The sequence below is a fragment of the Pungitius pungitius genome, chromosome 20 (assembly GCF_949316345.1).
Source record: "Pungitius pungitius chromosome 20, fPunPun2.1, whole genome shotgun sequence".
In the NCBI taxonomy this organism is placed as follows: domain Eukaryota; kingdom Metazoa; phylum Chordata; class Actinopteri; order Perciformes; family Gasterosteidae; genus Pungitius; species Pungitius pungitius.
Genome location: NC_084919.1, coordinates 5,325,419 through 5,349,818, shown reverse-complemented (window position 1 = coordinate 5,349,818; position 24,400 = coordinate 5,325,419). Strand labels below are relative to the sequence as shown.

Sequence of the window (24,400 nt, the reverse complement as noted above, 5' to 3'; positions counted from 1 at the left end):
AGCAACCCAAGCCAGAACAAACTGAGGATCTAAGAATAGTTAGCAGCCCGGCTGCTGTGGGACGGGGACGGGGACGGGGGGGGGGGGGGGGGGGGGTAGGCGGGCCTTTATGTGGGGGTTAGACAGGCTGGCAGTGGGGGTGAGATACATTGTAAGAGCCAGAGAAGAAGATAGAGGGACACTTCTGTTGCTCTGCTCGTTCCCCTACCTCCGTCTCCTCGGACCTCTCACTCGCTCCCTGGAGAGGGATGAACTTTGCCCTCAGGCCTCCACCGTCAGGCAGATCTGGGCCCGGTGGCGGCAGAGGAGCCTCCATGGAGAACCTGGAGAAGCAGCTCATCTGCCCGGTCTGCTTAGAGATGTTCTCCAAGCCCGTGGTCATCCTGCCCTGCCAGCACAACCTCTGCCGCAAGTGTGCCAACGACATCTTCAAGGTGAGCGTGCGCTCCGTCTCAGAGGGTCGTTCATCGGACCCTTTCACCCCCGACGCTCATTTCAAGCAGCCATCGTTGTTTCAAATTTCAGGTGCTGTTTTGGGTGTTGACCGAATTTGTCAAACAGCCAGTTGTGGAAGAAATATTCTGATTTTTTTTTTATCCATGCAAAAGATATATAGCACAGCATAGTACTGCATTCAAGTATAACTTCACTAAAAGTACATTACGTTGTTTTTTTAAAATATATTCAGTAAATATTGTAATTCATCAATGTGTAGGACTTTTGATGTACCTTTTGCAGTACTGGTTATTCAATAATGCGTCATCTAAAATCATAATCTGCAAGGTAATTTGTAATTTTTGAGACATCCTCCCACTTGTTCTCCGTCCCCTCTCTCTCTCTCGTCTTCCTCCAGGCAGCGAACCCTCTGTGGCGGTCCCACGGCTCCTCCGGCACGGGGTCCAGTGGCGCTCGCTTCCGCTGCCCCTCGTGCCGGCACGAGGTGGTGCTGGATCGCCACGGGGTCTACGGCCTGCAGAGGAACCTGCTGGTGGAGAACATCCTGGACATGTTCAGACGGCAGGAGTCCTCCAGGTGAGTCTTTCACCCGTATGAAGCCCAACAGAGATTAACCGAAGGGGTCGTAACACACATCTTCCACAGAGGTTTCACAATGTGAGGTCTTTATATGAAACGTTGCAATCAAGAGGCACCACCAACAGAGAGCAGTGTTGTGTTGTGTGTTACTGCCAGTCTTCACCTTTGTTTGACAGCTCCATTGTGCTCATTGCAGACAACAGGGTGACAATTCGAGGCCTGAATTGATTGGTGATGGCTTACTCTTAAATGATTTAATGTGTTCCTCATTTTTATTTACACAGATAATAACCACGGCTGAACTAGGATCTAGGAAGTCTGGAATGAGGGGAATAAAATCTGACAAAGCATGATGTGACAAATCACTTAGCAATAATATGAGACAGTTTCGAAACACTTCCCCCCTCAGTTTATTTTATATTTGTACTTAGTTCAAGACGTGATGTCTGTGCACAGAATAATATACCAAGGAAGAAAAAAAATGTCAAAGAAATCCAATAAGAAGAAAAAGAAAGATAGTAATTCGTCATTTGAAAACTATTCATGCTTTCACTATTTAGAAGCGCAAAGAAGCGTTGTTGTTTCTTAAGTTTGAGATTTTAAACTGCAGAATAAGAAAAAAAATAGGCAAGGAGACCAAAAAAGTCATCAAACATATCTGATGGCATCTTAGATTTGAAACTGAGAACAAGGCTGTAGGTGGAGGTGTCTTTAGGTGACCTTTATTTGGTTGAGTAATGGCTGCAGAGAATAGCAGTTATTCAGGAGCTTTGCATTTTCACTTCAACCACCCTATTCCCTAAGTAATAACTTGACCAAATACGCCAAGCAAGTGTTACAATATCATTGAAGTTGGCCATAGCTTCGTTCATTTGGTTTCCTCAATCATCCGACTCGTGATTCAACACGTTTTGCTCTCTGAAGTTAATTGCTAACAAATTTGCGTTAACGTCAAATGTTGAAAAGTCGAAGCCCCCTGGACACATCTGCCCTTGTTTTGTAAGCTTGCACACTGACTACAACTCCACACTGATATTTAAGTCACCCTCACTCCGAGATAGAAGCCCAAGCGTGAGTCACTGTTGGCGCCCGTCGGAGACAGAAGGCCAGGAGTCCCCTCATTGTGTGTGTGGGCGAAAATACAAGTGATTGTTCACAAATGTTTGGTAACTTGTAGTTTCTCCTACAGAAATATTTTTCACTACTTAATCATCATATCGGTCAGAGACACCTACGTCGGAATACAAAGAAAACTTTTAGTGCGTATTTTTATGCTTTATATAAACGGGATTGGCTTGTCAGGATGCTCCAATGCATCCCAAATACACAGCAAAATCCTCAGAGTTAATTTTCCAGTGTTGGGAAAGAGTTGAAATCTCACTGCAAATTCACTGCAGAGTCAATTTCTACGAAAGAGTTGGAGTCATTATCCAGTTTCAAGATTCATTTGCAACACTTAGTAGAGCTAAATTAACTCTTTGATAGGTTTGAACTGTAACTACAGTGTAACACATCTTGGTGCAGGGCTTAACTCCATGAACCACTGGCTTAGATGGAAGCAAAGGATCACAACAAGTTGGGGTTATTATATGAGTTGAGAATAAAAAGATAAAGTAGTGCGTGAACGTAGGTGATCCATTTCTACTTTGTGTCCCCTCCAGACCTGTGAACATAAAGCCAGAGCAGCAGCAGCAGCAGCAGAAGCTGCTCTGTGAGGAACATGAAGAGGAGAAGATCAACATCTACTGCCTGTCCTGTGAGACGCCGACCTGCTCCATGTGCAAAGTGTTCGGAAAACACAAAGACTGTGAGGTGGCGCCACTCAGCAGCGTCTACATGAGACAGAAGGTGAGGACGGGTCAGCGTCACGTTTATTTTGTAACAAGATGTTGTGTGTCGGTAACAAGCAGGTGTTTTAAGAGTTTATATTTCCAGCTGAAGCCAAGGATTTTTTAAAGGTCAACACGCCAATAAAAGAGGGTTTACAACAGTCCGGGTAGACGTCTCATAAGTGAAGGTGGCCTTTAGCTTAGATACTTCTTAGATATACACAACACACAAATAAATACTGTACTTTACCACTGAAATCTGCCCGGTTATCAAAAGGTCAATTATAGTGACATCAGATATTGTTTTACATCAAACATAATAATTCATCTGCTCATTTGTGGCCCCCCCTCCCCCCCCCCCCCCCCCAAGGACAAAGCGCAGTGGTTTTTGTCATGCAGAAGGCAGCCGCGGCGTCCGGCGTGTTATTGAGCAGTTGGCTTTGTTGACATTTGGGTGCCAGCCTCTCGATCTCCCACTCTGTCGCTGATTCACTCATCTGAAATTCAGATGAGGCTCCAAGGATAGTTGCTGATGCTCCGTGTTCACGCAAAAGGTCAATCGGAAAAGAACAAAAGTCGGTGATTTATCCGCCGGGCCTACTTCGGGAACGTTTGAGAAGGTTCATTACGCCGATAAATGACAATAAAGCTGCAGAGAAGAGGTAAACAACCTGTAAACAAATGCGCGTGATGTCACACGAAGGCCGAAGCAGATGCACGCTAATGAGTCGTGATCCGGTGCTGCGTTCCTCCGACAACACAACCCTCCAAATGGGGTTTAACAAGAGAAAATGATCAGGGATTTTAGAAGAGCACCTTCATCTGCATAGAAGAACATTTAGTGACAAACGGGAAATGTTGATTGGTTGAAAGGTATTTTGAAAAAAAGATCTAATCTGGTGATGAGAAATGCTAATTCAATCTTACACCTGTACTATATTATATGGCATATGATATCAAATTAGATTTGACAATTGGAATAATAATTTTTTTCATAATTATTATTTGTCCCTTACAGACAAGTATGTATAATGGAATGGGGTTGCGTCAATCAAATATGAAAGCTTAATAAACAAATCACCAGATTTAGACCCCAAAAGAGCTAAATAAACAGAATGGACCCACTTTGGCGTAACAGTAAACATGATACAACTCACAAAGGTGAAAACACACAAAGGGTCTAACTGTTGACGTGAATCATTTAGATTAATGTCACTTTGTGTTGTGGACGTTTGCAGACCGACTTGAGCGACAGCATCGCGACGCTGGTCGCCAGTAACGACCACGTCCAGGCAGTCATCACTCAGATGGAAGAGATGTGCCGCACTGTCGAGGTCAGACACACACACACACACACACACACACACACCAACAGACACGCACATGCAAACTACATGAATATTTTTTTATTCTCTTTTTCTCGGGGCCATTCTGTGATGTAATGGCCTTCATGTATCAGCCGATAAAGAGCGCTGAGTGATACTCTGTAACTCAACCCGGATGCATCCCAACATCATTCACATTTTCTGGATTGCCTCGTGTTGTTATTGTCATCCTCCACTTTCGTATTTGCATCTTTGCCCCATTGTATGGAAACTGCTACACAATGGTTTCCTTCTCAATTTGATCTGATAATAGAAACATACTTAAAACCAGGTCCACATTCAAATGAGTCAGTGAGCAGACACCAAAGTGTCAGTGTATTGTACTCCAGCTCTGCCGCAATCTCCTCTCTCACCTCAGGAGAACGCCCAGCGCCGGCGGGAACATCTGGCCGGCCGCCTCGACGGCCTGGTGGCCATCTTGGACGAGCGGAAGCGGGAGCTGGTGGGGCTCGTCGCCAAAGAGCAGGAGGATGAGCTCAGGCGCGTTCGCTCCCTCATCGGCCGCCTCGGCGACCAGCTGGAGGCGGCGGCGGCGCTGGTGGAGGCGGCCATTCGGTCCAACGAAGAGCCGCACGCGCCTTTGTTTATACGGGTCGGTGAGGCCTGCAGGGTTGAGTTGCATCGGTCGGGCGCTGGCGTTGGAAAATACACCCAGTGTCAGTGACCAGTCTGCAGAGAGCTCAAATGAAACAGCATTTTGACCATAAAGTGCTAAATTATCCCTGATATAGGGTGAGATATGTTTGACTCGAACCAATCAGATTATGAATAGCAATGGAAGCAATTACTTAATCAAACATATTGATGAGCATTTCAAGTCTTTTAATGAGGGGTCCCCGAGGGACCAAATGCTCTTTCAAAAGCTTTCCTACAACGATTTCATCGACTGACGTCAAACCCTAATTTGTCAAATCTGTAAAAAAAAAGTGTATTTTCAATTCCTTTGAATCCAAGTATGGTGCAGCTTAATGTAGGGAAAAAAGCACTTTATGGGCTAACAAGCTACTAGCAGCAGTGTTTTATCAAAGCCTTTTTTATTTTATCGGTTGACCAAATTGCCCAAAAATGCTACCATTTCTGGCATGGTGTCTGGTAGTGCAATTTCAGTTAAACAAGCTTTTGACATAATTTGAGCGTTGAGTTAAAACAAAATCTTAAAAGTTACCCTGAAGACATTCACGCCTCCTCTTTCGTGAGACAGAAGGTCTGAGCCTCAGGTCTCCCTGTTTAATGCTCCCACAGAGCAGGTGTTAAAGGAGATTTAAGGAGCACTGCTGGTGGTACCAGGGTAGTAAAAACCATGCGGCCATTCTGCCATTATTTGTAAAAAATCATGTTTTTATTGACGTGTCTTAAGAACGCGCTCTGACCGATGTCGCTGGTACTGACGCAACGTAATTCATTTACACGCTGTCTCATTTCTGTTTGTCTTCTTAACTCCCCCAGAGCGCCAACGTCATACTGGAAAAGTGAGTAGAGTGTTGTTCCTGCTGAATCTGTGAAGAAATTTAAAGACCGTTTCTCAAGTGTTATTCCTAAAAATTCACAATGTATGTTTTAAATACTTCTCAACAATTCAAAATGACATTGAATGACAGTTTAATGTTATGCTCGACAATGTAAACAACAAACTATACAATTATTTTGTGTTAAATTAAAATGGCATATTATAACATCATTTCACTTTCCCACCTTTTATCAAATGCAAATATCGATGTCATAATATTTGAGTAATTTATCATATTTTTAGGTAGTATGGTAGTATGCTATAAGTATAACATACTATATACTGCAATGTTCTATTTAGTCATTTTGTATACATTATGTAGCTAATGATTCATTTATAAATCTTCTCTCAATGCTGCTGCCAATACCCGGCAATGAGATCACTGAGTGTGTGTGTGTGTGTGTGAGTGTGTGTGTGAGTGTGTGTGTGTGTGTGTGTGTGTGTGTGTGTGTGTTTGGTTAGCTGATGGACCAAGCAAATATTAGCCAAAACGAATCATCTTTTCAAATTGTTTGCCCGATTAAGTATTTATAGTTGAAGATATCAATAACAGACGGGTTGTATATTATATGCGTTATTATTCAACAGCAGTGTGTCTTATGATAAGTGAGACCAGGCTGAAATGATGGATGTATTTGTAATCCGAATGGAAACCTCACCACATCTGACCATGAATGAGCCTGGCTCCTTTTGGAATGAATAAAGCGAGTTGTAACAGTGTGTAAAGCTGGTGACGTCCCTGTTGGCAGGATAGCAGAAGCAGCGAGGTCCTCTCACGTGGAGCCCCCACAGCTCGGCTCCGAGGGCATGAGGCAGTTTGTCTTCGACACCGATGACCTCGCCGACATGCTGAGAAACATCCACTTCCCATCAGGTACGCGTTCCTTACATGAATGTACTGTACATTATATATTCACACGTATCATTGTAAAAGTAGGGTATTACTGTCATGGCGGTGGAGCTAAAGGGGTTGATATATATGGCTATTTTCATTCAGTTTTACTTGTCTAAACTGCTTAGTAGTTTAATTTACAACTAGGGTTCATGTCTTATGAGTTTTTCATATGTATTATTGAAATCTTTACCTGTAAATTAACTAAAGCACGTAAATGTAGTGAACTAAAAGTAAATCCTTTTGAGCGAGAAAGGTGTCCACAATGTACATTTTGGAGTTGGGCCTTAGTTTGCAGCTCAGGGATTAAATAAAAGTCAATGAGGTTACTGTTTACATGGGAAATAAGGTAATGCATTGTGTTAGAAAAATTCTCACTCTCACTCATTTCACTGGTGTGAAATGATCAAAACCGGTTTAACAAACAGGAGACAAAGTTGACACACATACACAAGTCAAGTCAGCTCGAAGGTTTTCATGTTCACAGCAGGACTATATAGTAGTGAGATAAACATAATCAAACAGGGTGGAACCTCTGGGCAAATCCCAGGTGCTGGTAGTCGCGTGGATGGAGACGATCATCTTCGACACCACAAAATTATGAAGATCGACAAAACATCTTGATAATCAGATGACCCAGGACACCATGTGCCTCTAAGTGGTTTTTTTTGTGTGTATTTAGGCGACGCAGATGAAGATCCTCATGAATACGGAGAGGAGTCAGAGGAGTTGTTGTTTTCAATGACTGAAGGGAGGAGTTGAATTTTTTCTGAAGGTAAAAAAAGTAAGAATGATCCGATCTTCTCTGAGGGTGTTTGAATCCCCCTGTCAACCTCTGTTGATGAACTGATCTCTCATTAGTAATTCAGCTTCCAGTCATCAGCTGCAAAGGATGCACCTGCCCCTAATGTCAAATGTTTACTTTTAAACACGTTGGTCGACACACACTAGACGACTGATGTTCTCCATCAGGAGATTGCTCATTTGTGATCGAGACACACACACGTTTGCACGCTGAAGACCATCTTTGAACAGAAACGCCCCAAGAAACATAGAAACATATTACAAAGAACCCTTTATGTCATATTGTAATAGTATCTACATGTATTAAATAGACCACACAAAACAGATAAATGACAGCATTTACTCTTAATATGTACCTCTTTATTAGCTTCGATATAATGAATGAACATACTTGTTAATGTTTAAATGTTTTGCTGTTTTGGTTGGTAACGATTTACTTGTTCTTGTGCATAGTTTCCCTTTGTAACTTGGTTTGAAAGGTTATGACTGATTCAAACCACAACTGTAATGATGGTTTTCATTCTGTACACAGAACTATCTGCTGGAATATAATCTAGACGAATCAACCTGATGAACTTGCTACATTCTTCAGAGAACAATGCCGCGTGACTTCTGGATGTGTAAACAAACTACTGTTCGCTAACAAGTTATCCGTAGCACCCTAAACTGATTTTTGCTGACGTGTGAAATCCTCCCTAACAAGACCACTTATGTCGAAAATGGAGGGAGGATTCCCCCTCATCCGCCCCGGGAAGGCGACAGCATCACTCCTGCTCACTCGGCCAGAAGCAGCAGCATCTTCCTCCTCCTCCTCCTCCTCCTCCTCCTCCTCCTCCTCCTCCTCCTCCTCCTCCTCCTCCTCCTCCTCCGCGTTTGGCCGAGCGGCTGGAGAGTCACTGGTGATCGTTGGGACGTGGGATGACGAAGACGCCGATCTGTGAATGTAGCCACACCAGAGGACAAGGAGGACAGGACGAAACGCTGAAACCACGGAAGGAAATGCTACCTTTGAACGTGTGTATCTCTCCCAGCATCAGCCTAGATGCAAGAGCCCCGAGCACATTTTAGCCTCCCACATTGTTGTCAAGAAATCCAGTGCATTGTGGGTAAATATAACTCTCTATGTATAGCACAAAGTGGATTTAGCACCGCATCCTGCGTTGTGGGAGGGGAAAGTAGAAAGATTTCCCTTGTGTGTCTTTTTCCTCCGGCTTTTTCTCATTTTTCTCTTCACTGATCATTTTTTTTTCAGATGTTAAATAAATAACCAAAAATGCACAGACTCATATGAACCTTTCCTGATCCCCTCCCAACTCCATGTTTGATGTTGTGGTTTTCTCCCGGTACTCGGGCTCCCCCCCCCCCCACAGTCCAAAGACATGCAGGTGAGGTTCTCTGGTGACCCACAATAAATGTGACACTTGATTACTGCTGGAAGCTCAGACTGATTAGTAAGATGACAAACATGTGTAAAATTACTCCAGCTGCACAGGCGTTTGTGTGCTTGACCAAATGAAGCACAATCTCATGCTAATAATAGGAAAGTCAAATCTCCCTTATTTAACTATGAAATGTTACTAAAACTTAGGAACAAAACGCTCCTCCTCTCATATGTGAGAGCGCTTTTGATATCTTGAGCCCTTTGAGAATTGAATGAACTAAATGACATAATAAGGTGTTGGAGGTGCTGGATTTTGCATCAGCTGAAGTACACATGAGTCATGAGCTTTGTATCTAAAAAAAATAAAATAATATGTAGTGGCGTAACTTGCAAAGCGTAACAAGAGGAACCAACACGTGCCCTCTCTCACACACACACACACACACACACACACACACAAACAGAGGGTGATTATAGGCGGAAGAATCCCAGAAGAACACCCCCACGGTTCGGACTGAGTCAGAGAAACAAAGAACTCAGAGACCGTTTCAAGTTCTGTGTTTGTTTTCCTCTGTTTTCCTCGTGTTTATCCATCTCAACGACCCAGACAGTGACGTCCATCGTGTCTGGGCCTTCGAACATCCACGGATCGACAGAAATGCTTCCAATCGAGATGTTCTGACTCAACAGACATTTCATTGCAGTTCAGTTTAACACATTGCTTTCGTTAACCGGTGACATTTAGGGCTAACGAGTGTTTTTAGAGCCGTCAGTTGGATGCAGTGGACAGGACGGAGACCTTCGCAGTCCAGAAGCTCCCTTGCATTGGTTTGAAATGGCCATTAATACCTGATAATAATAATTGTAATGCTTGTCCAGTGGGTGGCTTTGTGCACATTGAGAATATTTTTTCACTTATGGTGGCGCTGGAAAAGTTGAAAAAAAAACAGATAAGAAATAATGAAAATAATGTAATTTGTTTTTGAGATACTTGATTGTAGAATAAAATTGCCGCCGCGTGGTGGTGCTAGAAAAAGTCTACAAAACCACCGTTAAGAATTCTCTTCTGGGGGATATGAATATCCCAAAAATAGGTCCAATGAAAACTGGTGAAAGTAGGTGTTGGGATTTTGTAAAGACTGCCACGACCCTGTGTCCCAGATTTCACCACATTTTTACAAACCGATCCATAAACAACATGAAGCAGGTTTTTTTTTTTATCAACGATTACTATACATATCAAAACAATAACAGATTCAAAAGATTTTAATGTTTTCACTTTTTTATTAAAAAATATAAATGGCAAAAAAAGCTTTTTGTTCTTTTGCACTGTCAGACATAATTGTTTTGGGGTAAACGAGACATTTTTTTTTGTTTTTGAAGATCAGCATGCTACAGGTTATACAGTACCAGAGATAATGCACCCAGTCCATCTGAAAGAGGAGGCTGTAGACGGAAACAAATCAACATCAAGTGTGTTTTGGTCTCTCTTTCTACCTCAGATCTACATTACATATTTAGATTTAGATGAGATCTATTTACAATCGTGCCGTTACAACATCAACATCGGAACGCCGTCTTATAACTTATAACAAGTTGTCTTTTCGTATTTCTAAAGATTGATCATTAGCTTGAGGCTCTAGTCCCCCCCATGACCACTTGTTTTTGAGGAACGTAACTTTGCTTTAGTGACCCATTTAATAATGTTGTAGAAGGTAAAGAAACCCCATAAAAAGAGTTTAACTATAGTTAAACTCAAAGTATCATAAGATGAATGTCCATTGAAGGATCATCCCCAACAAGGTTACACTAAGGAAAAAGAAAACGCTTTTATTTGGATGATTGTTCACCATGTGATCATAAATCCAGTGACTATATATTTCACCAAAATGTTTTGGTGGAAAATGTGGAGAAAGGTTTGTCTGAACAACACTCATTACTGGATATATGAAGTATAGGAATGGGAAGCACACCTCATATTCAGGTACATGGTGGTAAGCATCAAAACATTTGATCATAAAGACCGATGATAGAAACCCCAAAAAAATCATTTCTGAATCAAATGTCCAACTTTGTCCAAACGTTAAATCGAGAAATGACACCCGACAGGATCTCTTCCAAAAGTCGTCGTTTCGTGGTTGGAGGGGGGGGGGGGGGGGGTGAAGCCACCGGTCAGTGGACGGGTGAGAAGTTAATTTTCATATTTTGCAACAGAGACTTTAAATAACAGTTAATAATTTACATTTTAGTCGCGCGTTTCGGCCATGCGTAAATTGGCACCACGTGTGCGTAAAATGAAGTGGAGGTGCACAAGGAAACAACTAAAGTCAAAAATCTTCAATACTTAGACAGCGGTTTGGCTGTTGTCATTAGCATTTAAAAAAAGAAAGATACATATAGAGCTTTAATTACTTCCCGACCTCGTCGAGGACTTTGCGGTTGATCAGAGCCTGCTCCCGCTGGCTCTCCATCTTGGCCATCTGGATCATATTCCTCAGCAGGTGGAACGTGAGGTCGATGGACAGCGGGGCTTCTTCGCTCCTTTTCAACAGCTGCACCGCCGTCCTCGCCATCTCGTCCTCTTCCCGGGGCAGCAGGCGCGCAGGGCTTGGGGATCTCTGGCGCAGAAAGCGCACCATGCCGTCGCCCAGCAGCTCGGAGGCTGCGCCGTCGCCGCCTTCGGCCGCTCCGAGGAGCGCTTGGTCCAGCTGCTGCGCCCGGAGGCGGCCGCTGCCATCCAGCCAGCCGGGCACGGCGCGCGGTCTGCCGGCGGCGGGGCGGAGGTGCGAAGCGAGGAGGACCGAGGAGAGGAGTAGGAGCAGTGGGACCGGCTTCATGTCCTGCAACCGGAGGGATTTGTTAAGGTGCCGTGGAATCAAACACCCGTGATCCACTTTAGTGGAAATTGCGTAGCATGTTTTGTATCATGAATCTGATACATAACAATACACTGGAATTCTATTTAAATGGCCCCGGATAATGACCGTTTTTAAGCATCCTGTAAAAGAAAATACGGGGACCTATAATGTTTGAACTTCTAAAAATATAAAATTGACCAAAGGAAAAAAAGAGTTGCAACGAACAAGATCATTCTAGATATAAAGAAATGCGATAGCTAAAGATGGCTTTTATACATTCAATAAAAATCGTTATCTGGACAAAAACGAGTAAACGAGAAGCGCTGCACTTACTTTGTTGTGTCCAGATACTGAGGCGTACACTTTGTGATCGGCCAGTGTCTCTCAGGTGAGAGCCCAGTGTGGAATGTCCCTGTGAGGAGGACTGGAGAGGACGCCGGGCTTTATACATCCTGCCTGCTCCTTTGACGTCAATGCAAACACATCCACCGGTTTGGACACTGGACAACTAAGGACAACAAGGCGATATGGTCCCGAGGGACAGCTGATGCTGTGATGGACAGGTTATAAAGGGTGCTTCAGGTTTATCTACGAGGGACCTCCCAGGGTACAAAAGGGGGAGAAAGGGGCTTTTAGGAGGAGCTCTCTGACGTTGGTGATTTGGCTTGATGGGGAGATTGATTAAATCTTGCTACTTGACTTGATGTTGCTGGTGTTGGATATGCCAAATTACACATAAGATGTCAAGTCCCTTTTAACATCCAGTCTTCCTTATTAAAGTGCAGAATTCTTCATTATTTCGAGCGGACCTCTGCTGTTTCAGACAAAATAGGGAGTTGTTATCTTACCTGCAACTGTGTTTAAAATGTAAAAAACATTTCAGGGTCATTTGCTCAAGCGCTAATGTTGACATTTTGAGAGAACAAGACATTTTCCAGACTTCAATGGTTTAATATTTAGTAGCAGAAAAATGTTTTTTGAGGGACTTAAACTGAGAAACATGGACCAAATGCAGTGAAAACTATACATCTGTTTATACATTGAACCAAAAAACACATGAAGGCCTCAGTGCTGTTTCATTGACCTTTTCACCCTGAAAATGAATAACGCATATTTGGATTTGCGCCGCCGTAAAAATCTTAGAACACTGTTAAACATTTGGTCTCCAGCTGAAGCAACTTTAACATCGATTGATTTCCACTGATGAAGCAGTGCGTTTGTATGGGGCAAAGAACGCAGCTCCACAGCCTCCACCAGCCAAAGCTATGTTGGACAATAAAAGACTTAGAGAGGTCAAACAAACTATTGACATCATTATTAGAAACACTTTGTTTAAAAAAAAAAAACTATTTAATTCAGCAATGAAGAATCTAAACTTCAACCATGCGATAATTAAACAGGGGATAAGTCAATAACAGCTTCCGATTTCTTACTGTGGAGTTCCATCACAGGATCAATGTCTCCGGAATCTAGACCCAGCACCCAGTTAGCTTAGCACAAAGAGCAGGTTAACAAAATTCACCAAAAAATCATTTCTCATCTCTTACAATTACATTTTTACACAGTACGAACACATACAATATAATATTTATTAGTGGGTGCTGCTAGATAAATGGCATTTACTTTAGAGGGAGCCTGGCTAACTGGTTCTAATAGTTTCCTGTTCTTATTGCTAAGCTCATCCGCTGCTGGCTGCACCTTCACATTGATCCTATACAGACCTGAGATCACCTTACCCTGAGCAAACTTTTCTTTTAACACCAGGTTGTGTAGAACAAGTGCTAGGGCTGCACAATACATCAAAGTCCACATGTGCAATGAACACACCACAAAAAAATTGGATATTGCACGACAGGATTGAAGTGGAATAAGAAAACTTCTGCTGCAGCGATTTGTGCTCAGTTTCAATTTCAAACTCAATTTGTTCAATAAAAGAATGTTGGAAAGCATTTTTTTTATTTTTATTGTACAATCAATTGGTTGTATTGCAGCAGTATACTGAAAGCTGCTAAAGGGCAGAACGGAGTACACTTTAACATCTATTTAACAAGTAATTCCTGGCGTTCCTCATGTCAGGCAGCAATAACAAGAATGTCTTCACAGAGCCGTGGATTTGTTTTCCTCCAAAGGCCAGAATACTTTGCTACTTTTACAGCTTGTTCTTACTTATCACTCACCTTTCTGTACATTCTGAACAGAAACCTAAGAACAGCTTCCTTTCCTTTCCCAGAGGAATGTTATTGGGAAGCATGGAATAACAGTTCCTGAAGTAGAAGTACACACTGTACACAGGTGGAGACAAATGGATAAAAACGCATGAATACAAATTGTGGAACATATCGATGAAAATCAACAATATGAAGAAAATCTAAGGTCTAAGGACTTCATTATAAGACCAACAGACCAAAGCAGTTCAGGTGGTTAATGAAACATTATTTTCCTTTGCAACTAGTGGGTGTTAATGTGTGTGTGTGTGTGTGGCTATACAAGGCAGTAAATGCAATTTCCAAAAAGAACAAACTTCCACAGACATTCATGCAAATAAAAGTTGCAAGTGTGAATTTGTCATTCAGAGAAGACAAGCACTTTCTCCCGACCTTTACAAGTGAGTGAGTCAGTTTTACACATTGGAAATACCAGAAGTAAGTTAGACCAGAATGGCCCCTATCACACACACACACACACACACACACTACAAATGAGTGTAGAATCATTATAATCATCATCATCATCATCATAATCATCATCATCATCACCACCAACAACAAGACAGGCCGGACTTGTGATGATCGCTCACATCTTGTTGGCCTTCCATGTCAGGTAGGAGTTCCAAGTAACAGCAACAATCTGGACCACAGCCAGCCTGCAAGCAAGGAGGAAATCACACATGTTTACCCTGGATGGAATTCACCTGATCACAATATCTCCGGAGTTTAGCAAATGAAAGAAGGAGAGAATGCAATTTCTTCACTACTTCAAGAAAGATATGGACAAAGAAAACACAACATTTAAATAATTCTGCAACTACATTAAAATAACACAAGCTTTGAGCCGATACAACTAGACACATGTGATTGTCAGTGCATTAATAGCGGCGTGGACTTCTTACCTGTAGTGGAGTGGAACGAAGTAGAAATTGGCGATCTGGACTGGAGGCCAAAGCTGAAACATAAACACGGGGACAATATGATGCTCAAGAAGTCACTTGTCTCAATAAAATGGCAATGCATACAGGAAGAAAACTTACGTAGTAATTAGCGATCAGAGCATCTGTGTAGTCCTGTGGAACAAGAACAAAAATAGTTTTAAAAAAGTCTTGTAGTGAGTCACGAATTAATCAGTATGGAGTTGTTGATAATGATTTTTTTCTGCTATTAAAACCTGTAAAGAAACTCTCAAAGTTCCGGCCTCCTACCGAGGTCGTAGAGTCAGCCCTCCAACCTCTTCCATCACTCAACAGTTGAACCGCCGGTGTGGGGCGAAGTGAGAAACAGTGATGTGTCGGCACTCCAGTTGGTGGGAGGATTTCATTCCAAAACAAAGCTGCACGCAGGTTTTGTAGCCAAAAATATCAGCAGATGGCAGAGATATTGTTGAGTAATGCTTAACGATCGACATCTCTATTAACCCCCTATGAATACAGTATATTCTAGTCAATTTGTGGTGTGGGACATATTTATTCTCTTTTAATGTCTAACATTCATGCAGCGTTGCACACGTTGCTGCATTAAGGAGGAATTAAATGAGGAAGAAAAGAAAAGGCTGCTGGTTATTTTTAAACAAAGCAGCAGCTTAACAGATCAAGAGTATGTTGCATTTTGAAAAAAATTTGTCTGCCATTCTATTTTATTGTGCAAATCGTGGGCAAATGTGCTATTTTGTGTCATTTTAAATGAATGATTAATTCATTCTACAGCGAGTGTTCACTTAAAGGCTTCAGAATGTAGGGAAACGGGAAGGAGCTGAATGGAGAAAGAGCTCAGGTGCGCATTTGTGTCTTTAATCCTTTCAAGACTGCAGTGCTTACTCACAGGCAAATACCTGCTATTAGTACGTTTCCACCAATGGGCCCAACAATACAGAATACAGTGAAACTAAACATGAAAATAAAGTGAACAAAGTGAAAATGGGAGCCATCTAGGTAAGGATCTGCCAAGTTACGACACAAATGGTGGCGGGTGCAGAAATACTGACAACACAAACCACCGCACACAGAACATCTGTGCACCGTCACGGAAAGGTCACCTCAACACGTCTCGACACAGAAAACAACAAGCCAATGTTCCGGTTACCATCGCTTTTCTGTGTCATTTCTCTTTGAAACTGTTCTCTAATTATGGCCAAACAACCTACTTTGCCACCTGAGGGGAAATTGCCCCCCGCTTACGAGCGCGTCTGAGACCCGTGTCAACGTCGTGAACAGGTGGGTGGGGGGGGGGTATAAGCTGGTTTCAGACCTTTTCCGGTTACTCCACAAGAAACCAATAAACCTCCGTGTCCCCGACAAACAGAGACACAAGACGAGGGACGACCGTCCTCACGTGTGCAGGAGAAGTGGCGTTTGCCCCGTTGTTTGGACGTTTAACCGCCAGAGCGGCTGCTGTGAATGTCCAATCTCACATTTCCTCCGTGCCAGGCGACCTTTTTTTTTCGTAATGAGAACATTTTTCATTTATTTTCTGTCCTTTCTGACATTTACCAGGTTGGCCTTTGGCGTCCTTCTGTAAATAATTGATGGCGACCAGCAGCACGCTGGGTAAGCAGGAGGCGCTGACGGACGTTTGAGCAGCTGCCGCCGCGACGCAAGTTAGCTCTGACCTGGCGTACAAATACACACACACACACATATGTATATATATATGTAAATATATATATGTAAATATGTGGAGGTCTCCAGCTATTTCCACAGTACCCAGCCCCCCCCCCCCCCCTTCCTTTCACTTTTTCCATCACAGGAAATAGTTTCTAATAATAATGGAAGGTGAGTGTTGGCGGCCAGGCGCTGTGTGCTCTCATTTACCTGCACTCGGTTCATGCGGACAGGAAACTGATCTCCAGCCAGTTTGTGTCCCGTCTCAGGTTTAAATTGCCAAACACGAATCAAGTCCAATCAAAACAAAGAGAGTCCAGCCCCGACTTAAAGCTACTACGGGGAGTTTGAACTGCTATGAAACGGCTCAGTGGAGAGCGGGGTCGTCGTCCCATCAGAGGACCGGGGGTTCGATTGATGTTTCCTTATGGCAAGGCTCTCGTCACCTGATGGGCATCCACTTATATATACATATATATGTGTGTGTGTGTGTGTGGTGGCGGGGGTGGGTTTGGCTTAGCTACCGAGGGGGGGCTGGGTGGGGGAGTGGCTCAGGGAACGGTGCCAGGTGGAGGTCTAACTGGCCTCAGTTGCACAGTGTGGGCTTAATTGTTTCTCCCCCTTTTTTAAATGCACAGTGGTGGCGATCCGGGTTCTGGAGAGAAGGCTGAACCGAGACTGCAGGGAGAGAGTCGGGACAGAGAAAAGCTGGATCTCTGCTGCCAATCCTTAATAAAGACAATGACTGTACAGCAACCCTGTGCGTAACCACCTCCTTGTTACCGGAGTCCCACGAGTGACCGGGCACATTACAAGGTGGTGATGATGATGACATGTAGTGTTAAGGCGCTTCGATTGATTGGAAGACTACAAGCGTGATACAAGTACAGTTCCACTTGCCATTTAACCTTCGATTGTTCTGGTAGAGCCCAAGAGGATCTAAATTCTGACGCTCATAATTTGCAGTGAGTTGCATGTTTTAAGGATTTAAGAGATTAAACAATTCCTTCCTTCTAGACCAAAGCTAATACGTCTGGTGAGATATATTTTCAATTAGTATTATAATATTGAATGCACCTATCAATTGTCGCTCTTCTCTTTAAAAAGTTAAAAATGAGGTTACTTGATACATATGAATACAGTCCATGCTTCAGTGTTTTAATTAAAAAAAATTGTGCTGATAAAACACGATGCCAGAGAGAGTAGAATGAAAAAGATATGTCCCATTTGGAAAATGCAACAAAAGACATTTAAACATGCTCCTTAAACATTTCCATTTTGATTTAGAGTGATTAACGTTTGGTCTCTGACTAAACTTCCAGTCTCCTCAACTTCCCACTGGAATACTTTAGACACGTATAACATGCGTCCCTAGAAGTTTAGGCCTGGGAGTAATTACTCGACTTAAGTCCACTTTTAACCTTCCAGCCTTGGCAAACAACAACGAACCTGGTCTTTTTGACAGAGAGGAAGAAAGCGAGGTGTATCCCGGCAGATGGCTCTTCTCCCTCTGGCAGGTAGGAATGTATTTAAGGAGACCTTCATCTCGAGTGTTCACACCTCAGTCAAATAAGTGACGGAAAGCATTTGAGACGCGGAAGGTGACCCGACTTTGTCCGTGTTTGTTTTACTAACTGCGCGTGTGTCTTTCCTGTCGTTGTGCCTCATTCCCACAGACGATAGACATTTATATTCTAAACTGTTGCAGTAAACTCCCACGAGGCCGCGGGGGGGCGGGGAGGCGGAGACGGCGGAGGGAGTGGCGCCTCGCCGATGCGCCGCCATGTGAAATGAAGCCGACTCACCCTCTTGAGCTTGGTGACGTTCTCCTCCAGCGTCAGGCCGTTCAGAGCGCCGGAGATGCAGAGAAAAGCTCCCAGGAAACCCGGAGCGAAGCACAGCTGAGGTACAGAGATGAAGGGAGAGAGTCGGCTTCAGAGAATAAAGCCAAAGAAATCATTAAAATCACTTTGGTGATACTATACTACACTAGTATTAAATTAATGGAATGGACATGAGAATTATAAGGTGGGGTTTATACCCAATAACAATCATCTGAGAATTCATTTTTTTGTTTTTTGTCACAAAATTCTTTTAAAAACAAAAACAAAAATTTATCGAGGGCTGTGGGTGTAATTTTTGAATATGATTTTTTTTTTCACATTTAACCCATGCATTAAGGAAAAATAAGGACAAAATTTATATTTTCCTAAATGGAGGATGAGCAGCATTTGGGACTCTTCATTGGACGCTTAATGGGCGCTTCTGCTCATCGAGTCCAGAATCAACCAACGCAGGCTCAGTGTGACAGCTTGAGACGCCCCTCAGCCTGATTTGAGCAAATTGTATCTGTGTGGTTCCGGCCTCATCCGACCTGTTAGGCACAAATCCTGTTAGGGAGACACTTTGTTTCTTTGGGTCGCTGAAGGTTCGGTTGGTTCAGTTGCCGGCGCTGCCACACCTCCTTTAAGCATCAAACTAAGGACTTTTTCACGCCCGAGTCCCTCGGACCCAGCACGGCTGAGTTTAGACTCCGATCGACGCTAGTAACCTTTACAACGACGACAACCTGCATAATTACAACAGGCTTCACAGAAGCTCACAGACAACATACTACAAGGGAGGATTTGATAATGTATGTAAAATACTTTCTGCAATAAATGAATCAATTCAACCACTTTTAATGACCTATGTCTAGTTTATTTCCAGGCCTTCAAAGCAAAAAGTAGTAGGAGAAGATGAAGAAGAGGAGAGGGATTCTTTTCTCACCTGGTCCACAAGCATTTTCTTCATGGCAGCACTTTTTGTTCCTCCAACCACCAGCCGGTCCAAAACTTTGTACCAACTGCCGATTACTGGACCCTTGGTGGTGAACAAAACAAAAGATGATTAATGGGGCTTCTTCTCGAGCTCTAAACGTTTCCTAATACAGTGTCGCATGTGGATCGTCCACTAAAGCGCCACACACACTTTTCGGTCTGATGCATCACTCCCTAACTTCAGCGTCCGCATGCCGACTGCGGGTTATTTGAATGGAAGCCACTAAACGTCCTTTACTCATGTGAGGAAGAATGATAAATGATGAATGAGTGATGAGACGGTGGTTGCTTTCCAGGTGAAATCGCAAAGCCCTCTTAACGCGACACAAGTCCCGTGTATCAGAGTGAAGACAAACGTCGGCACTTCTCCCCTCCATAATTCATCGGGACGAGGCAGCCGATTGGCCGAACATAAGATCAGTATAGAAGTATAAACCTTGCGAGGGGCCGAGCTGCTGTTGAACTCAATAATGCTGAAGGACCTGAAAGTGAGCAAATTCACAAACATGCAAAGGCCCAAAGAACACGCTGTAGAACATGGATGAGCACGTCATGCCGGGCCTCTTCCAAAAGAGCATAGACGGGATGGACAATGCTGTTGGATGTTTCGGGGGCTGTGGTTTATTTAAAGACTTTTCTTTATCCTTTTTTAGTGTACATGTGGACACATGTGTTACATCAGCTTACCACAAAGAAGAAACCGATGCCCATCATGTTGGCCGTGCGCCGCACGTTGTGATTGGCCAATCCTCTTCGCTCAATCAGCTGCTGGGAGATGACATCACCGACACCCACCAGAGACCCTGAAGGACAAACAGGAAAGATGCTGTGTGTGAGCACATGAGCACATGAGCTTTCATATCCTGGAGGCTTCAAGAGAATCTTTTAATTGGTATCAGGAAAGAAATGTACAAGATAAATACAAGCAGTCAAGAGACTAAAACGGTTCATTGATTACATTTGCAAAAATTTAACATGGATATACAGATATACGTCTAATTAGCGCTGCATGTTCTGAGGAAGATATGTGTCTATAATGTTGAATTTTGCAAAATCACTTGCAATAAATAGAGACTCAGATTCTTCTGCTTTGAGAAAAGGCTTAAAATAAAATAAAACAAAATGCCTGTTGAATAGAAACAAGAAAATGATTTCCAACATTTTTTTGTTGAATAAATTTAAAAATACCTAAATATTATAAGAAGGCTAAATCCTCGGTAATCAACTTGTGGAGTGTTTTTTGTTTTCATTGTGATCAGAGATAAAACCTCATTGTCTCATCAAAAAAACACGTTTACAATAATGAAGCAATGAGATTGCGTTACATTCACCATAACATTCACTCATATGAATAGATGTGCACGAGATTTATCACCGAGTTGACTGATTTGAAAAGGGAAAAAAGCTTTAGCCCCTGTAATTGTGTAATGTTTTATTGGTTGCACTAATTCTGACAACTGCAATGCAAGTACCTAAATGTTAAATGAATTAACCAGAAATTATTTTAATTCTTTGTTTTTTTTTTACAAATTGTATTAAAGCAACTATCACATCGATTTAATGATGAGCTTCAGACATTTTGTGAACATTGCTTCTATCTAGTGGCGATTAAAATGTACTACAAGAAAGTACTAAAACACCTTTTTCAGACATTCTGTAAAATATTTGGTTTAACAGAAGAGTTAAATGTTTCAGTAATAGCCTTCATGTCCCTGACTTTTGGGAGAGTATTTTTGTTCTCAAAAAGGTCAAGAGATCCCATTTGTGGCAGATTGTGGCAGTTATCCTGATCACTACCTTTTGGTGTACAGAGAACACATTACTATATAGTGACTATTGAAAAAAAAAAAGCTCTGGAGTTAAATACGGATCTATTACTGTTTAATTGGTCTGATGAAGGTATACATATTTGTTGCAACGGCTAGGAAGTCCTGTAATTAACCAGGGTTTTTCAATTGAAAAATATGTCATTTTACAATTGAGTCTCAAAGCTGACAGTAATAAGAAACACGCACCAAAAGGAAAATGGGGGTCACTCCGTTCACAGGCTGTCTTTGTTTATTGTGAAACTGGGGCAAAGGTCCAAAAAGGTCCAAAAAGCAAGATCCGAACCTCTTTTTTTGTGTAAATAAGTTAGGTCCAATAAATAATAAAGAAGGGATATATATGCATATTCTGTGTCAGAACGTAGCAAAGAAGGTTTAGGCTTCTCCAGTCAAATCTTGAGGTAAAGTTACTTGTAGTCTTCTACACACTGGCAAAATATTACTTTGCTTATTTAGATGATATATGATATATGACCGAATAAAACAACAACAACGAAAACAATGAGTGCATCAGTCATTATAATTTTAATAGTATACATTAGTGGGAAATGTACGCAGTGTATGTAACGTTAGTGTGCTAGAAGGACTTATTCCCACCAGCGGTCACTAACTGTACTGTCCAGGGGTATTTGGTCATCCATACTTGATAGGATCTCCACAGGCCTGCCATTCTCCTGCCTACGCAAAAAAAATAGAAATAACAAAAAAAGGATGCTTAAAAAACGGGATTCTTCCAGTTTACACCCCGCCCACCGTTAGGCACGCGATGTGACTTAAAACGAAGCCACCCGGCTAATGGGCTCCGTGACGTCTATTAGAGTTAATTAAAGTAGAAGTAATGAAACACGCTACCTCCATAGGATAACACTCATAAGTTGTATTATAAAGTGCATTTTAAATAAAGATGCGTCCTCTGAAAACTATAACTACGCCAATTTGGCTTCAAGAAATTCAAATAGAAGGTGAAACTAGTTGTAATGGAGGGGGGGGGGAAAACCCAAGAAAACTTACTAGTCACATTAAGTAATGCGTTTCGGCGTGACGTTTTAGCAGCAACTATAGTAACGCGTGTTAACTTTAAACGCGTCAGGTCGCTGCTAACTCATGTTAGCTTAAAGTCTGGAACAACTTGTTAGTCAAAGTCACTTCTAGCGTCATTAGTGTAATTAACTGTCCGGGTACATGGAGGTAAGAACACTGACCTGCTGCTGCTCACAAGCACAACTACCACGACACGTAACACTAGTCCAACGTGTTTTAATCCTCAACACATTACAGTAACGTTGGACGTTTAAATTAAATGTGCACATGGACGTGGATCCACCGAATGAGCTTATGAGTGGCCTTCAGGGGTCCTTATCGGCTCCGAATTTGGAGTTGTTATTGTTACGCAAGCGATGCACAATATGCACTTTGTTGTACATTTAAATTAGGATTTACTCAAGTCAAAATATAAATTGGGAGGTTCCGTTCAAATCAAGTAAAAAGTTGTTGAAAGTTATTTTAAACAATACAACAAATTAAAGATGTTGCACACACACACATGTTACAAATTTAATTGAGTTGAAAGTGCAACCCCTCAAAACCATCTGCAGATGGGTTAGAATTTTCATTAGGCTTCAATTCAAATACATACGGTACACGTACCTTTTCCATCTATCTCTTCTCTCGCTACTGACGTTACATGTGTAGTACACAAAGTAAAAACGAGTATTTCCTGTAATCATGAATGCAGCATTAAGGCCGCAGTGTATGTCACTTCCGCTGTAAACAAGAAATATTGAAATCTCCTGCCCTCATGTGGTAAACCCCGATGTGAGACAAAAAATAAAAATGTGGAAATATTCTCCATACATTGATCCATTATTAATTATGACTTCATTATATAATATTATTATTATTAGAAATTATTATCTTCAAAATGAGATTACTGGGATCATATCTATCCCCACTTTCTGATGGGAGGAGGGGCTGCAAGAGATTGGACCTTAAACAGCCACCTTAAACAACATGAATTCAAACTGAACTTTGGACAAAAAAAACATGCTAAATTTAAGAATTACCTCAAAGAGGTGATTTAATGAAGGGGAGATAAACTCATAATATGAATATGACTGTAGTGACATAAGATGACACTGGGTATTTCACTGCAGGATGTGTCAGAGTCAGGTCCAACTGTGTGTTGAATGTAACTATTGGTGCTGCATTTTTAATGTTACCATCATTAACATAACTTTGTTTATGGTCTTATTGAATATTTACATGTGAACATCAGGCCAAATGTTACACCAGGAGGGGAATAATGTATGTTATGCCAGGGACAGTCTTTTATTAGATAAATATACAAAAAAAAATGTCTAACGTTTTAGATGCTTTATCATCTCTATGCAACATAGAGACTCAATGTAGTGCAGGAGTGTAGAGACTAGCATAGAGTACGTAAACTAAATCAGTTCTTAATATGTAAAATATTTTTACACAACCCCGGAATCATCGATACTTAAAAGAAAAAGAAGAAAACACTCAAGAAAATGATTCAACCCTTTATTTTCCAATGAACTATTCTTTTACAATTTACACATTACAGATGTTAAATCATGGACAAACACTGTATTTCTGGGTTGCAGATGGCGATGAAGGCTGACCAGGAGGATGGAGTGTAAGGATGTCGTTGTCCCTCTCGGTCAGCAACATACTCAGTTATGCTTACTGTGAGATACATGAGAAGATAAAAAGTTAAGTCAATACGTAAACCGTTCATTGAATAGCATGTGTAGCATGTATTCTATTAAACCGTGTTTTAATGTTTTAAGATGAATTATTTATATTTTGCTGAGACTGTCAAGTCCAAAATCTGAAGCAGAAAAGGGGAAATTCAAGCTTAACTTCCTGGGATTTTATTTTCTCTGAAATGAAGAGCTTTATTTGAACATGCAAAAATAATGCATTTTTAAATGCAGTCATACTTTTATTTAGTTAATTGAGAGAACATTATTTTCATTTGCACAAATATGTGACAATAAATATTGTCAAAGGAGTTTTAGAATCGTACTAAATTCATTTGATTTGTTAGTCGTGTATTGATTACATACAGATGTTGATGCAACTCTATTCCTCTATTTCTTCACTCTATAATTCACATTATGAACTTTCAGACATTTGCGTCTAGAAATGTTCTCTAACTGGACCTTTTCACATTTTAGTTGAAGACCCCTGATGTAGAGGTTTGCTTCAGACCCTTTAAGGAGAAGTTA

The 24,400-nt window shown here is 41.8% G+C and overlaps 3 protein-coding genes across 5 annotated transcripts; 1 reads left to right on the top strand and 2 right to left on the bottom strand.

The window, feature by feature from the left end:
* The first annotated feature begins 169 nt into the window (after window positions 1–169).
* Window positions 170–8,265, top strand: trim54 (tripartite motif containing 54). Its single transcript, XM_062559838.1, has 9 exons — window positions 170–434; window positions 854–1,032; window positions 2,697–2,883; window positions 4,103–4,198; window positions 4,608–4,841; window positions 5,696–5,718; window positions 6,506–6,630; window positions 7,331–7,423; window positions 7,985–8,265. The coding sequence occupies exons 1-8, from the start codon at window positions 249–251 to the stop codon at window positions 7,408–7,410; spliced, it is 1,110 nt and encodes a 369-aa protein (XP_062415822.1). The 5' UTR covers window positions 170–248; the 3' UTR covers window positions 7,411–7,423; window positions 7,985–8,265.
* A 1,838-nt stretch (window positions 8,266–10,103) lies between these two features.
* uts1 (urotensin 1) lies at window positions 10,104–13,488 on the bottom strand. Its single transcript, XM_037449727.2, has 2 exons — window positions 12,025–13,488; window positions 10,104–11,673 (listed from the first exon to the last, which is right to left on the bottom strand). Exon 2 carries the CDS (start codon window positions 11,668–11,670, stop codon window positions 11,242–11,244), a length of 429 nt encoding a protein of 142 aa, XP_037305624.2. The 5' UTR covers window positions 11,671–11,673; window positions 12,025–13,488; the 3' UTR covers window positions 10,104–11,241.
* Window positions 13,489–13,638: 150 nt separating this feature from the next.
* Window positions 13,639–22,483, bottom strand: mpv17 (mitochondrial inner membrane protein MPV17). 3 transcript variants are annotated; one of them, XM_062559839.1, is made up of 9 exons: window positions 22,349–22,483; window positions 21,744–21,824; window positions 20,008–20,123; window positions 19,271–19,363; window positions 18,307–18,402; window positions 14,939–14,971; window positions 14,801–14,853; window positions 14,489–14,554; window positions 13,639–13,973 (listed from the first exon to the last, which is right to left on the bottom strand). In XM_062559839.1, the coding sequence occupies exons 2-9, from the start codon at window positions 21,814–21,816 to the stop codon at window positions 13,865–13,867; spliced, it is 639 nt and encodes a 212-aa protein (XP_062415823.1). In that variant the 5' UTR covers window positions 21,817–21,824; window positions 22,349–22,483; the 3' UTR covers window positions 13,639–13,864. The 3 variants fall into 3 exon arrangements, 2 of the variants coding, with proteins under 2 accessions (XP_062415823.1, XP_037305623.1); XM_037449726.2 differs by having other exon boundaries at window positions 13,639–14,554; XR_009942834.1 differs by lacking the exon at window positions 13,639–13,973 and having other exon boundaries at window positions 14,466–14,554; window positions 18,307–18,433.
* Window positions 22,484–24,400: the final 1,917 nt, after the last annotated feature.